At 43.7% G+C, this 17,076-nt stretch overlaps 1 protein-coding gene across 3 annotated transcripts in view; it reads left to right on the forward strand.

The window, feature by feature from the left end:
* Nucleotides 1-379: 379 nt before the first annotated feature.
* The window catches only part of CLINT1 (clathrin interactor 1), an 81,023-nt gene continuing 64,326 nt past the window's right edge, over nt 380-17,076 (forward strand). For 2 of the 3 annotated variants that reach the window (XM_083181702.1, XM_083181704.1), the window contains exon 1: nt 381-633. In XM_083181702.1, the coding sequence (XP_083037828.1) occupies nt 593-633 (41 nt within the window). In that variant the 5' untranslated portion in view covers nt 381-592. Of the gene's footprint in view, nt 634-17,076 lie in introns of all 3 variants that reach the window. The other variant, XM_083181703.1, reaches the window with a different exon arrangement.

Below are 17,076 nucleotides of genomic sequence, written 5' to 3' on the forward strand. Positions count from 1 at the left end.
TGGGTCATGTTGGTAGGTACAACAATGCAATGTGAAATGGTTCATTCAATGTCTGACTCTCGAGTGAGTCTCCCTCTCTGACTGTGTGACCAGCTGCTGTGGGAACACTAGAGCCCCTCCCCTGCCGGTGACGCACAAAGCCGCCCTCCTGTTACTAGGAACCGCCTCTCCTCAATCAGTCAGTTATTAGTTACCTGCATGTGACGTCATTACAAGGTGGAGCACTCCCGCTGCCTGCGTGGAGCATGAGACATGAACTGGCACGGCCTGTATGAACGACCTCAGGACCGCGCATGCCAACGCTTTGACCGGGGGCGCGCACGCAGTCGAGGCTTACTTGGCTCAAACTGCCTAGTGCGCAGGCGCAATTTGGTTGGCGAGTAGCCGCATGGTGCTACTGCGCATGCGCGAAGTGGTTGGCCGCTGACCTGGAGGTTGCTAGCGCGCATGGGCACGGTGACGCGGTCGGTGGAGCACTGTGTGTAGCGGTTGCGCAGAGTGACAGCGGCCGGTTCCCGGTGAGCGAGCTTGGGGCAGAGCGGTAGAGAGGAGAGCGAGTCCTCGGGGCCGGAGGAACGGATCGGGAGCTAAGATGCTCAACATGTGGAAAGTCCGGGAGCTGGTGGACAAGGCGTAAGTTATACCAGTGTTATATAGGGGGCTCCTGGGCACTGCCAGCGGTTGCCCTGCTCCAGGCTGGGCCTGGCATGTGTCATTCAAAGGCACCAAGGGTCTCGTCTCCTGTGTACCACTCTGGGTTCCCTATCTGTGCCCATTGTTACACCTGTCCCCTTCCTGTAGGCCAGTGAGGTGTAATCAGGACAGCATAGAAATGGAGGGATATATATCTATCTATGTACTCTTTGTATATTATTATTGGTTGAAAATGAGTTGGTGCTCAGTAGACAGAAGCTGGCTAGGGGCATATCTATTTATCTATATTATGCTGTACTAGGCCACCTAGCACTAATGATTTATTGTATCTAATATTAGGTTTTTACACTACAGGTTTTAGGATACATATTCATGTGTCACACGTCTTGTCGCTTTAGTCACTTATTCCCTTTACGCAGGCAAATATGCTTAATCACCATGGAATGCGCTTCATTAATCCCTCACAAGGTGAAACACTTTTGTAAGAGGAAAACAAGTATTTCATATGGTGCCTTTATTGGCTAAATGTATCAAGTAATTTACCTTTTCTCCTATGTGACATTAACATAACCCCCTTCTTTTATCACTTCATCCTGTGTCTTTTTGTCTGTATTTGTATAGTTGTGTCCCTCCCACAGTGGACTGTACCTGATAGGAGACCTGGTTTGACGGGTTAGTAGAGGGAAGCATTGTATTCTGATATAGGTGGTCTTGTATTGCAAAATCTGTTTTTATATTCCCAGGTTAGTGAATTGGAAATGTTGTAAGGAGGGAAGGTAAATCATTTGTGTGAAGGTGCACACTGCAGGTGTGTTAGGTCATTTACTGTAGAAAACCAATAAAACTACAAATGTGTCCACATACACCTAAAGGTGGCCATCCACTAGTCCGAGGTTTCCTATACCCTGCCAACTCACCCAGCGGCTCCTGGGGGAAAGGATCGTGTAAGATAGTCTGGGGCAGATGTATTAAGCCTTAACAAGAGATAAACGCGAGGGTGATAAAAAAGAGAGATAAACGTCCAGCCAATCACCTGCTAACTGCCATGTTACAGTCAGTAAGGAGCTGATTGGCTGGACGTTTATCTTTCCCTATCACCCTTGCATTTATCTCGTTAAAGCTTAATACATCTGCCCCATTGTATGCAAAAGCTCCGTATACAATGTGTATTATGCGATCCTAGCAGGGGCTACGTTCTGCAACAAATATTCATGACAGCCTGTGGAATCTGCGACTGCGATGTGAGGCACAAGGGAACGGGCCTCACATCGCAATCGCAGGTAAATGACATGCGGTGTGTCACTTTTATGTGATCCATTGCAGAAATGCATCTGAATCGCATAAAAAGTGGCCATGTGAAACTAGTGGATGGGATCCTTAACTTCAAATCACATAGCCTGGTTTGGCAGGTCAAGAAAAAGGCATCTGTTGACTTCATGATTAACTCAATTTATGTTTTATCACTTTGCTAATGTGGTAAAAGCACAAAGTACCCTATACATTACAGTGTATATGTGCGGTATAGCTGTGCGAAAAAGACACTTGTCTGAAAAACTATGAGACCAGGGACTAATGTAAATGAGCCATGCTACGCAGCATCGTTCAAAATCACGCTGCCAATCAGATTGATGTATAGCCAGCCAATCAGCCAGGACCCTGCATCGGTGAGAGCAGACACACTTGGTGATGTTTGACCCTGTAGCAAGGCTGGCCAGAAGCCATCCCTTAAAACAGCAGGAGCACGCAAATCACAGGTAAGCTATGTACACACGCTTTGATTATTTTTTTCCCCCTGCTTTCGATTCGATTTTGCTTATAGAAGCAAAATCAAATCCACATCGAATGTTTTTTAGGACACTTTCAATCTGCATTCAATTCGATGTGCGCTCTAGTTTTCTCAAAATGGAAAAGAAAAATAGACTGTACAGCAAAGGAAATATTGAAATCGATCCAGTAAATCAAATGTGTACACTGTACCATGAATGTAAATCGAAATCGAAGATCTAATAGAAAATTGAATCTAAAGCAAATCGAAGTCTGTGTACATAGCTGTACACACTGGATGATCTGATCAACGTGCCATTGATTTTGACAGAAATTCTATATCGGGCCAGGATGACTCTTTGTACCCAGCAGCAGTATGAAGCTTGCTATCTTCTGTGGTGGTGCATCTAAGTCGAGCAGCAAGTGCCATAGTCAGAAAAAACATTCTGTCTGTATGAAAATACATAGCAATCCAGTAACATAAGTCACGCGTGACCTGGTAACGTCCTCAGACGTATATGTGACTATTTTAGCTTGCCAGAAGAGAAGGCATTTAGATTTGTTTTGTACACAAAACTTTTCTTGAACTTCTAAATCCTCTTATGCCTGATTTATATAAAACCGTAAATTTCACTTACTAAACAGATTACATGCAAGTCAGGTGCAGATAGTGAAAACAAAAAATGTAAATGCCGTATATAGGTAGCTGGAAAATGGCGGCATTTTGCTATCACTGAAATAGCTGGTTGTTGCTTTGTTGAAATATTAGTGATGTTGGGATTTTGCATTTTTCCACTCAATGTGCAGCTAAACATTGCAGGGAATTATATTACAGTATGGGTCATAAAGACACTTAGTAGGTCATTACCAAAATGCACTGCCTGTATGGATTGTCATTGTGCTTGGAAATTTGCAGCATGACACACATCTCCCTCAGAGCACTAACACCTGACTCTTGGTAATGGAAAGCCCTGTCTACTTGACCCAAATGTGTTCTGTAGTCATCCAAGGTTACACCTTAGTCTTTACTACCATTTAATAGCAATTACAAGGGACTTTGCCTTCTAAGGAAATGATTGCACCAAAATCATTCCTGGAAATTATCAAACATAACAGAAAAAGGAACCCTATACAGAACTCTACAGCAGTGGTTCTCAACCTCGGTCCTCCTGTACCCCCAACAGTGCATGTTTTCCAGGTCACCGGGCAGGTGCACTCATTATTCACTGACGCATTTTAAAACGTCATAGGTGGAGTTAATTATTTCACCTATGATTCTGTGAGGAGCAAAACGTGAACTGTTGGGGGTACTTGGGGTCTGCGGTTGAGAACCACTGCTCTACAGCACTGCAGGTTGACACAACATGTTCACTAGCATGCTTGTGAAGGATTGTTCATGTCAGCGGATCTCCTTTCTCTACTGCTTGCTAGATCTATGTTCTTGGAATTAACCTAGGAAATGTGTGAGGCTAATTGTAATGAGAGATTTATGTACCTTAACTTCTCTATGACATCTCTGAAGTTCTTATGGGGGAGTTCAATTGTTTTAGTGGCATGCTGTTTAATGGATGTCTGATGGCTTAGCCCATCTAGAATCCTGGTTAGAATGGCCACTGTTGGGCAATGTCTACTGTTTGGGCGCTTTAACCACCAAGTTTTTGTACATTTCTTTATTCCCCCTCAGAGGCACAAAGCGTAAATGTGTTTACGTGCGACACTCGTGCTCGCACAGAGCAACAATTGCATTTACTCCATGCAGGGTGCCCTTTAGTAACAGCCGCCGGTATGAACAACTGAATTGCCCCCTTAGAATTGGGATCATTTTTTCTCTCAGCGTTCCATGCTGATAGGTTAGACGCCATTGTTGGTAAAGCATAATAATTTCAGCTACCTTGGTCACCGAAGCAACTGGGAAATGATCTCTGTTCATAGTCGGCATAGATCTCTTGCAGACATTCTTGCATATTTGTAGGCACCCGGCCTTTTTCTACACAACCTTGGTCTGTTTGATTTCTCTTATATACTAATGTCTATTTCCCAACCCCCCCCCCCCCACACACACACACACACACACTTTTTATTTTATTTTAATGTATTTCTCCATTATCCATGTATTCCTGGATCCACATAAGTTGACTATCAATGAGTAGCAACCATTAATGGTCTGATGATGATGGTAACTACTTTTACCCAGAGCCAGATTAAGGTCTAAATGGGCCTGGAGCTGAAAATTATCAAGGGCCTATTATGCGTAATAATAGGGTTTGTGGCCAGCACCTAATAATGTGGGAGGCGTGACCAGTGTTCTGGTTGGGTGGTCTGCTCATGGGTGTGTCTCTATTTGGGCGGGATGTATCAATATTCACTTTTCTGTAGTGAAGTGGACTCCGTTTTTTCGCGCTTATTTCGCGATTGTTTTGCGATGATTTTCGCGTTATTTACGATGATTTTATGCATATCTTTGGTCCGCGCTAATGTGGACCTCTCCTGAAATCTTTTCGTTTTTTTTTTTTTTGTGCGCAGATGCGTCCTGCTGCTGGCTGGGTTTCCCCGGCTCGCAGCGCTCAGCTTGACTTGCTGACGAACTGCAGTTGTGACAGTTCAATTATTAAAGTATAATGTATTTTTACAGTGTGTTATTTACCTTATGAAAACAGGTTGTGCTGTGGGATGTATTTTACTTGTTGTATGGGAGGCAAGATTGGTTCTTTTTTGGAAGGTGTGAGGCACAGATCATCAGGGCTAGGCAAGAGGCAGTGAGGTGTGAGGCACACTGCCTCTTGCCTAGCCCTGATGATCTGTGCCTCACACCTTCCAAAAAAGAACCAATCTTGCCTCCCATACAACAAGTAAAATACATCCCACAGCACAACCTGTTTTCATAAGGTAAATAACACACTGTAAAAATACATTATACTTTAATAATTGAACTGTCACAACTGCAGTTCGCCAGCAATATAAGGCGAATTATATAGAAGAGAAGCTGAGCGCTGCGAGTGTTAATACATCACACAGCGCTTCAGCTACAATGCTGTCCAATGGGAGGATGTTTCGCGCCGGAAACTCCGCGATACTTCAACCCGGCGGAGTTTTTTCAACAATAGAAAACGAAAACTTTATTAATACATGAAGCGAACAAGGGACCAACGCGAAAACGGGATGTCAACGCCACGGTAAGCGTTGATACATCCCGCCCTAAGTGTAAATACTTTCAACTAATTATATATGCCTGGAAAAGGCACGGGGCTGGCATAGGAAAAATGCAGGGAGATATTTTGGTGGGTTCCCTCCAAAGCTGCACCCACAGGATGCCGATGTCCTAAGATACTTGTGGGGTCATCCATAAAAAAATACTGAAAGCCGAAACTTGGACAACATTTCAGCACCTTTTATGTGGTCACCTAAGTTTACCACACCATATACCCCTTATACAAATCATGCAACACAATAGTAACCCCCTCATACTGTACTTGTCTCTTACACATAATGCCACATGGAATGAGCCAAAATTCACACCGACTTAGCCAAAATTCACACAATGGCACGCAGATTGAGTCAAAATTCAGGGATTTACCTGGGAATATGGTCCCAGGATCATGCAGGGACATTCCCGGGCTGGCCCATTTTACACCAGCCTAGTCCCTGCATTTTCTGGTGTAATAGGGAGAGAACCCCCCTCCTTAAACAACCATCTATATCCTCAGAACCAACTGAGCCTTTTACATGTGGGCTTCGAATGATTTTGGTCCCGTGAAACTGTGCCATTTGGTTCCAAAAAAATCTGTCCTCAAACAACATGAACAGCCATGAAATGACATTTCAGAAATGAAAAATGAAATGAAAAAATCAGTTTATCCGCAATATCTCTAGAACCAATGAACCCATATGGACCAGCCTGGTATCAGATTGAAGACCCAGCGATTTGGGATTGTGATCAACCTCAAGCTTCTGTGATGCCAGAGGGGGAACTGACAGCCGTTGGAACCGGGTGGGGGTCAGAATTAGCGGGTCCTAAGAGGGGAAAACGTTCCAGGTTTACCTAGCAGTATCACCGGTTCCCGGAGGGCTAGCAATGCGGGGCCAGGCTCATTGGAAAGCTCTGGCCCTCAGCTACAAAATGGGCCTATTTAGAGAGTGGGCCTGGAGCTGTAGCTCCATCAGCCCCATTGTTAATCCGGCCCTGCTTTTACCATTGATGGGAGACAACTGATGATGTACATCTGACACAGTGTCGAGGCTAATGCCAACCGTGTAGGGTCTTAGTGTTCATTCTAGCACTCGCTATCTTTGAAAACCCATGCAGTTCCTCTTCTCTGCCTGGGGTGTCGCTGTCTGCTGTAGTGCTTCTAGCACAGTGTGGTTTGTATATCAGCACTAATCTGTAAACCAGACCTGTGCTAGTCTGCTGTGAAACACCACAGCAGACAGCGACACCCCAGACAGGGAACAGGAACTGCATGGGTTTTCAAAGATGGTGGGTGTTAGAATGAACACTAGGGTCTGATTCAGATGTGGACTGAGTTGCACTAATATAGTAATGCAGCAGGCGGCGTCACACTTCGTGCTTGCATTAGTGATCCCTGTGTCTTAGGATGCAGCATCAAATCTGTTACTCCATCAGCTGGTTGTGTGACCCATGGTATCACAGAAGCCAGTCGCAGCAGGTCCTAACAAAAGGGCAGGAAATCTGTCTCAGACAGAGAACTTGGCCTCACTCATCCCCATAACGGCGGCAACACGCTGAGGATATTGCCACTCAAAATGATATCAGACTTTCAATCATTGACAGTCTGATGCTGTGCTCTGATTGGCTTCACGGACCTGAACAGCACATCAGCAGTAAAGATCCAGCACATGCTCAAATTAGCCAACACCAGCGCTTTGTGGCTTGTGCCACTGTAGCCATCACTAGACAACCCTCAGGCACATGTAATTATCACAAGAGTTGCTAATAGTATTTACAAGATTTTGCTTATGTTTTCTAAAGGACGCCACAGAATAATGTTAATATATAAATAAAAGGAGTCTGCATAGAACTTTTTGGGGAAGATTAATACCTGTCCTTTTTTTGGAGCGGACAATGATCGGCAGCTTTGACTGATGGCCATTCTGAGATACTTGACAAAGGATTACTTTGTGTGTCAGACATATTACCTGCTTCTCAGTTTTGATGAGTAATGTGGTAACGTTGACGATTCACATCCATGCAACCAAGATGATCGCTCATTCGGGTTATTCATTGCTTGGGTTAAGTGGCAATTCCTGCCAGCTGATAACCACATTGACCAGTGTGCAGAAAATATTGTTTTGTGCCCTTAGTGATCTTTGATCACCATCCACATTGAAATTGGGATGTTATGGTATACAAGCATTTTTCCGTATACTTTTCTGAGTACTTTCTAAAGGACATTAAAATACTTTTTTTCATTTTAAAGAAGGCTTAATACATCTGGGCTGATGTCCGGTGTCTGTATAATTTACATTCATCCTTTTGCCTGGAGGAAAGTATGTGGCTCAGTTGATAGTGCTGTTAATGCCTACCACTGTCTGCTAATCCTACTGAAATATATGTAAAAGCTTCAGACGTTCACACGATAGGGGAAATTCAATTAGCTGCGGTCATTTAACGCTGGCCAATTGCAGCAGCCCACAGGTAACAGGGATTTTCTTTCACATCGAAATCCCCGATTAAGAGCCTGATTTTGGGTGCCGCGACTATTATTATTTATTATTATTCTTGCCATTTGAAACTTTTGTAAGATTCTATGTGTTAACGCTATTAAACAGATAATTTACTGGGCAAGAAAAAGAGGCTCTGATTGAATGGACTGGGCATTAAATCCCAGGCTACCACCCTTTTACACACCCGGTAAATTATTGGGGATAATTGAATTTCCCCTCCAATGTCAACATCTGATGTTATGTGGTATTATATGAACAGCCGTAACTGTTTGTTAATGTAGATCTCCTATAAGTCATTATTGGGAGAATTTTTTAATTTTTTTTTATTTTTTTCATTGTAATTCTTTATTTTTTATTTTTTTTTATTTATTGCAGGGTCGTTTAATTGATTTTTTTTATATTTTTAATGGGATCCTGGCACTTTGGTGATTTTATTTATTTATTAGCAGTTTCTTCCATTGCATATTCCATTGCTCTTTACAAAGGAGACAGTGATACAACAAACAGGGTATTTACAGACAGTCAAAATGTAGGAGGGCCCTGCTCTCAAGCTTACAATGTATAGGTGATGTGGCACTGTGTTGCTTACAGTGTATCATTCATGTTTATTCTGTCAGGGAATTGGTACTTTACGTAATATTTGATGTCTATGAAATGCATACATTGCTCTACATTTGCACGTTTAAACATGACCTGTATTTCGTGTTAGCGCCCTGTCTGGCCACCTGTGACAGTATCGATGTAGGGAACAAATATTCTGAAAACCTCTCATTATAGCTGGCTGTTGCACATGACAATTATTAGCCACTTGCAGCAAGATCTGACATCCTCTACCTCATATACTAATAGCATTTGTGTCTCCGATAGGGGGGGATACCGACACACAGGGGCTATTCTCCCTTGTGGAGGTCCACGACCCCCATAGAGGGAGAATAGAACCTGTAGCAAGCCATCGGGTCCGCCGCGTGGCGAGCCCGCAAGGGGCTTCTTTGCGCTCGTCCCCCCTGTCGGAGCACCGGCAGTTGGGATTCTGACAACGTGATACTGACTGTCGGGATCCCCACTGTCAGAGGCGCATACCACACCCAATACAAGGCTTTGTATGTGTATGGACGTCTATGTAGTTTACATTACTCTATTTGGTAAATATAGTTTTTAGGTGTGCAAGTGCATAGACCCTTTCCAAACCATAAATCCCAACAACACACCACAAGCCCCCCCACAGAACACTGTGCTCCTCTGCAACCTTGATTCTAAACCCTGTACCCTTATTGCACTTTGAGGTATCCTCCTAACATACAATCCTCTGTTGCATAGTTAATGAAAGCCATCTTATGCAACGATCCCCCAATGCCATCCACTGTTTGGCAATCTGATTTGCATATCTCCAAACTCCAGTGATCAGCAGTTTCCCGGCAGTTCCAATAATCTTTGAGTTGGTGAATCAACATTGTTAAACAAGATGGAATGTACCAGTCTCCCAACCCAGGCACCTGAAAAATGGGGTGTTGCCCCAAAATATAGCCGTGTATCGGTCCCTTAAGCTTCACACATTACACTGTGCTTCCTATTTTGTGTATTAACCACCTACTGACTAGTGTACCTCCTAATATTTAATACACACACACACTAATGTGCACCATACAATACTTTTCTGTGTAACTGTCTACGGTAGCTTCTCTATACACCATACCAATTACCTTGTATCCAGTATCTAGTCTCTTGTCCATACTAATGGATATACTGGGCTTGATTCCTTGCCCCCCCAATCCCTCCTGACGGCTTCCACTCTGCAACTGGCAGAACAATTTAATTGTTGGACCATGTGAGTGCCACAGGAGGGCACATTTCTGCTTACTCCCTCTTCAGTTGGTAAGAAGAAATTTGCAAGAACTCTGTGGATTGGACTCCCTAACAGATTTTAGGGCTCTCTAACCCAAGAGTTTAGATGGGTTTAGCTGCTATACACCGCTAACCCCAGTCTAATCGGCCACGGCGAGCACTAAAATGGCTGTCGCGTGCCCATTAGTTAGTGCGGTGTACAAAATAATTGACTTGCCCCCCACTATGTGAAGTAAATCTTATGCTCCTCTCCCTACATATATCTCACTACATATTAATGTGGTGCCCATATCTCTGTTTTATTATATAATATACACACATGCCAAGCTAATTACTTACTGTATTCTGGTGCCACATCTGTTATCTGACTGGCCATAAAACCATTCTGTTTCCCCTTGTTCCAAAACGGGCATTAGCACTGCTTAACCAAAGCCCTTCTTAGTTGCATGACCAAAAGGAATTCTAGGTAGTAAATCAACAATATTCCATTCTTGTGTATACATATATTTACTTTTTTTTTTTTTTTTAAGTGATCAAAGTATCCAGTTATTACATTGTATGCTCTGAATAACAGGCTGCGCTGTGTTTGCTTGTGTATATATGTGTATATGGGCTAATCACCGATTGGTGCATTTTACGTGGCCATTTTTATTTATTTTTGTATTTATTTATTTTTAAATTTCCAGGATATGGGTTGTAGCATAGTTGTTCTATAGACGATTATCGCACAAATCCATTCTGATGTGTAACGGTCTCACAGTAGGTGGATGTCATTTTATTTGTTAAAGCATAAAAAGTAATGAAATCACTTTTGTTTGAATGACAAAGGTTCAACAAGCAGCAGCGCTGTGATTGCCCAATTTGCATCCGCACTGGTCTCTTGGCACAGAATGCAGATACTGAAATTCTTCCTCTCTCCGGTGACATTGTTCATGTGCTGCGATTTCCATACACATAGGCAGCTTGAACTTCCTGAGGTTTTACATAATAGCAACCAAAATGCCCAATTGCATTATTCTGTGTGCCATCAGCATTGCAATGCTAATATTGCCAGGGGTTTAATAAAAAAAAAGAAGAAATAATCGAACTTTCTTTTCTATGACACCTGTCACAATCTGCATTCTGTTAAGTCATGCAGGCAAGCTTTATTTAGACCTGCGTCCTGTTACATTACGGCATATAAAACAGAAATGCACGGTCCTGTATTCCTCTGTGTGATGGAACGCTGGATTGCTTGGGCCTTTCTATCAAAGCTTGCAGCCCCCCCAGGAGTGACATCAGTTTACTGGCTTGTTAAAAAGCCTAGTATCACTCCACTGAGCTTTGGTTTCCAGCACTTAGGCTGTGGGAACCGAAAGGGGTGATGTCATGAGGGGGGGGGGGTAGGTTTTGCCATAATGGACGATTGTGAGCAGATGCATTTGCTTGAGACTGAGTTGCATCTTAAGCACTTTGATCAATGCTGACCGCTTCACTTTAAAAGGCTCTGCACTCCTGTTAGTCCAATCAATACCCCTCCATCTCAGTATTGTCACCATCTGTAAGTCATTTGATATCCTAGTTCAGCACAGAAATGGTAGTCGTCGGGTCCAGCTTAATATTACACTGCTCAGAACAAGCAAGCAAATCTATGGGAGTTATCTTGGAGGGTTGCACAGTTTCTGATGGGATGTCTTTGTGATTGAGGGGTCTTTGGAGAGAGAGATACATTACCAGCCAATCAGGCCCTAACTGCCATCTTACAGGAGGTTTATAAAATGACAGGAGCTGATAATTTAGTCCTTGATCTCTCCAAGGTTTGATACATTTGCCCTGCCCTATACCTCTTGTATCAGGTATCTGGAGGATAAATCAAAATGCGCTAGGAATGGCCGAATCATGGCATAAGCGGTAGACTATTTGGTTGTCCACATGCTTAGGTGTCCACATTGAGAACAACAAAAAAAAAAAGTGCAGAACTCATGTCAGCCTTTTTTCTGTGTGTCTACCTAGCACATGTTAACCTATTGGTGTCGAAAGATTGACTGTCTAGCTACACTGTTGACCCTTTAATGCGGAACCCTTATATCATACTTTGCGGCTGGTAATGAATCGGGAAGGACTAGCCCTAGTCAGATGCCTGCAATGAAGTAGCTGACCAGTCACCCTTTTAGATGAGCAATGTTTTTTTTCCAGAAGTACAACTTCACTACAATAAGCTGCACCTGTAAGTACATTGTGTAACTTACAATCACCCAAGTAATGGTTGCTGCCTGTTGCATCACTCACAAGAACGTGCTGAAGCATTGTCACAGGGCAGTAAGTGGTTTCGGTAAAGAACGACAATGATTTTTAGTATGCTTCCTCTGCATTATGTCCTCACTGTCCCGGTGACCTTGGTTGGATCGCTGCGGGTATTTTCAAGACCCAAATTCAGCATGGTACAGCATTGTGATTTTTTTTTTTCTTGTAATAAAACAGTGATTAGTTAATATGTTCCTTTGGAATAAATTCTTAATATTTATGCCCCAAATACCCAGGTTCCAAATTTCCTTTATCAGATATCTCAAATGCTGGTCCAACATGAAGCTTATTCTTTAATAGTGGGTGGGGACCTAAATATTGTTAGACACTACTTTAGACAAACTTCCGTCCTCAGCTGTAGGCACTTCTAGAGTATGGACAGCTTTAAATGACTTTTATCGTGAACACATTTAACTGAAGTTTGGAGGTTATTTTACTCTATGGGTAAATCTTATACCTTGCACTCAGGGGTTCATCGTTCATTTTCGCAGGTAGACTATATCTTCGTGGAGGATCACCTAGTTCCAAAAATGTCTTCGGCAGATATAGGCTACGAATTGATTTCACTCCTATCAAATTATCTTTTCAATTATCGTTCTCTGGTTCCTTTCATTATTCCTGATAGACTCTTGGCCAACACTGAAGGGCATAACTGTTGGTAACATTGATAATAAACTCCCTTTCAGCTCAAAAGCCGCCCAGTGTGTTCGGAGCATCGGTGAGCACTGATGCGCTCTCCTGCATCATCGCCGGTGGCTGCGTCCTGCTATGGAAAGCCGTTCACCCCTTGTGAATATCTCTAGCCAGAGGGATAATCTCTGAGTGTATGCACTGAGCTATTTTTCAGGCCAGTGATTTGCACATGATCGCTGTCCTTATACACTGGGCAAAATCATGCAGTGTGCATGGACCTTTAGTGTTGCATTAGTAAAAGTAGAGGTTTAAAGCTGGCCATACACTTCTCCGATTTTACCACTTTTGACCTGATTCCGGGCCAAGAAATCCGGTAAATAGTGGCCAAATTGGATGGTTTTTTTTACATCTCGTCTCATGTGCATTGAAGTCGCAGGTCCCAACCTCCTACATGGGCAGCACTGATAAGAATCGCATGCAATAAGTCACATCCAGAAGGACCGCATGCGATCCTGCTGCCCAGGATTAGTTGAGTTCATATTATAACCCTTTTTTTACTGATGATCTGGAACCGTTTAGTTCTACTAACCTTAGATGGTCCCATGTTCTGAACGTGAACCGTTCCTCTGTGCTGGAGCTGCGGTGTCGCACTGCAAACAGCAGTTAGTTGTATTCCTGTTAAATGGTTGGTGATATTCTCTAATAGGTCAGCGTTTTGCGGGGACCCGTTCTGTGAATAAGAGGGTGAGATCTGACTGCTGCACAAGACCGGTTTGGAGTGGCGCTCACACCTAAAACATAAATATCTTGTTTTGTGTATCAATCAGGTTCTTGTATTGGGCCTTCTCCTAGGGATCTTTGCGATTTAGTGTTAAGGCCCCCATACACTAGCCGATTTTGGTCAGATTTCAGCCAGATCAGTCGGATCTGGCCGAAATCGGACCAAAATCGGCTAGTTTTGATGTCCCCTCAGATCCGATGCGCGGTCCCGTGCGCATCGGATCTGCGTCGGGTGGTCGGACCTGCTGCACGTCCGACCACCCGACTTGGGACCTAGTGGGGCGGCGCGGCGGTGGAGGGAGCAGGGGGGGCTGGGGACGCTGCGGGGGACAGCGTCTGTGCGGCGAGAAGGTAGAGGGAGCAGGGGGGGCTGGAGACGCTGCGGGGGACACAGGCTGCATAGAGCCGGGCAGGGGGAGCCGGCCGGGAGCTGTCAGTAATGAATAAAAAAAAAAAGCCCATACAATGAATGGGCGGCCTGTGATTGGCTGAGCGCTCTCTCAGCCAGTCAGCAATTGGCTGAGAGAGCGCTCAGCAGCCAATCACAGGCTGCCCATTCATTGTATGGGCTTTTTTTTTTATTCATTACTGACAGCTCCCGGCCGGCTCCCCCTGCCCGGCTCTATGCAGCCTGTGTCCCCCGCAGCGTCTCCAGCCCCCCCTGCTCCCTCTACCTTCTCGCCGCACAGACGCTGTCCCCCGCAGCGTCCCCAGCAGCGGGGGACACAGACGTGTCCCCCGCAGCGTCCCCAGCCCCCCTGCTCCCACCAGCTCCCACCTCTTAGCCCCCCCCCCTGCTCCCCGGGTTTTTTACATGTGATAAATCGAGACGATTTATCACATGTAAAAAATGGCACATCAAGTGCCAATCTAATCAAGCTCCCCCGGGGAGCAGCCGGGGAAGCTCAGGGGGAAGTCGGGGGCGACTTGTCCTAAGGACAAGTCGCCCTAGTGTATGGGGGCCTTTAGCTGTCACAATTCTGTTACTACAGTATAGGTGCAGGCTGCACGTGCCCTAATCTATCCACAAGCGTCTCCCTTTTCTCTTTCCTATACCCAACACTCCCTGTGTCTAGTTACACAGTATCCTGTAGCACAGTGTCATTGTACAACGGTCATACAGAAAGCACTGCAACCTTTACTCCCAAAGTTTTGTTATTATGGGGCCTAGCTTAGGAGCAGAGACCTTTGCCGGGCAGCTTTCAGCTGCTCTATATACTGGCCTGAAGCTTGTGGATAGGATATTGTGGATGGATTCTATCCGCTATATGAAATTAATGTAGTGTTCATTCTAGCACCTGCTATCTTTGAAAATCCATGCAGTTCCTCTTCCCTGCCTGGAGTGTCGCTGTCTGCTGTAGTGCTTCTAGCAGTGTGGTCTGTATATCAGCACTGATATGCAAACCAGACCTGTGCTAGATACACCACAGCAGACAGCGACACCCCAGGCAGGGAAGAAGAACTGCATGGGTTTTCAAATATTGCAGGTGCTAGAATGAACACTATAATGTGGTTGCTATAATGCAGTGATGGCTAACCTTGACACTCCAGCTTGTGTTGAACTGCACATCCCAGCATGCCCTGCATCAGTTTTACTATTTGGCCATGCTTAACCTGATGCAGGGAATGCTGGGATGTGTAGCAGCTGCGATAAGTAAGCCCCATACATACTTTTTAAGAGACCTATCATTTTATCCCATCTGAGTGACAGTGCACATGCGCAAGATCGCTAACGATGGGCACGTCTTTGTACGGAACAAGAGGCCTCTGTCCGGAGCAGGATCCATTGTGAAAGCACGTATTCTGCCATAGATATTTAGAAATGGATCATGTTATATCTCAGTCTAGATAATCCTCCATATGTATTATGTTACCTGGGTTACAATCTATCCATCTGCTGCTTTTGTATTGGCCTTTATTTAGCTTGTCTATGGCTACAGTAAATGTGTTTAAATCACCCGTTTGCTGCCATTTGGATTAGTCCTGATAATTACAGTATTTTCTCTAGTGAGCTTTTAAGCCGTTTTAGCATTGTGAAATATACATTGTGTCATTCAAGGTTAACTTGCCCGGCCAAAGCTTGGTTATTACGATGGACAAATGCAATACAGTTTCAGTATACTCTTAAAGTGGACCTGTCTTCTGCATGCAGCCATTTTGTTGGATGCATCGCAGTTTACTGCACCACGACACAGTAACTACATACACACAAAATGGCCGCCTTCGATGTTTAAATGTTTAATTCACCTTAATTGTAAAGCCCCGTACACATGATCGTGCTGAGCGGGGCTTTGCCTGTTTTTGATAGGCTGGCTTTCCCTGCGGGCGATAGTGACGTGCGGAACCATGCATCACCATCGCACACAGAGCGTTCCATGCTCCTTTTCTAAGCAGTCAAGTCAGATTGCTTAGAAAAGGCGCTGAAATCGCTCCCCATGTGTATGCCCCTTAAGTCCTGTATGTTTGTTACCATTGTAGCACAACTTGGCTCCGATATGCTGTGCACATTATTCTATATGGTAAATTACCCACTTTTATAGATATCTATCAGTATTTTCTGTTTATGTTGATTTCACAATCTGTTGCATATTAACCCCTTCCTGACAGAGCCAGTTTTTGCGTTCCTGACAGAGCCCTTTTTTTCAAATCTGACATGTATCACTTAAGTGGGGATAACTTTTTTTTGCTTTTACTTATCCCAGTGATTTTGAGATTGTTTTTTCGTGACACGTTGTACTTCAAGTTAGTGGTAAATTTTCGTCGATACAGTCTGTGTTTTTTTGTGAAAAATACCAAAATGTCGGAAAAAAATGGAAAATTTTGCGATTTGCAAAATGTTAAATTTTCTGCTTGTGAGACAAATAATCTTACCACTCAAAATAGTTAATAACTAACATAGACCATATGTATACTTTATGTTGCCATCATTATTTCAACCTCATTTTCATTTTTTTGGACACTAGGAGGCTTAAAATATGAATAGCAAATTCTCAAATTTTCAAGAAAATTTCAAACACTGATTTTTTTAGGGACCAGTTCAGTTCTGATGTGACTTTGAGGGACTTGTATGTGAGACACCCCCATAAATAATGCCATTTCAAAAACTGCACCCCTCACAGTATTCAAAACAGCATTTTGGAAGTTTGTTAACCCTTTAGGTGTTTCATAGGAATTAAAACAAAGTGTAGGTGAAATTTCAAAATTTCATTTTTTTTGCAGATTTTCAATTTTAATACATTTTTCTAAGGAACACAGTAGATTTTACTAGAGAAATGTGACTAAAAATTGATTCCCCCAATTCTTTTGTTTTCATAAATATCCTATATGTGGCCCTAGTGTGCACGTTGACCAAACCACAGGCTTCATAATAGAAGGAGCACCTACTTGATTTTGGAGCCTCCTTTTTATGAGATTATTTTTTAGGCACCATGTAGGTTT

This window comes from Crinia signifera, chromosome 4 (genome assembly GCF_055691185.1).
Source record: "Crinia signifera chromosome 4, ASM5569118v1, whole genome shotgun sequence".
In the NCBI taxonomy this organism is placed as follows: domain Eukaryota; kingdom Metazoa; phylum Chordata; class Amphibia; order Anura; family Myobatrachidae; genus Crinia; species Crinia signifera.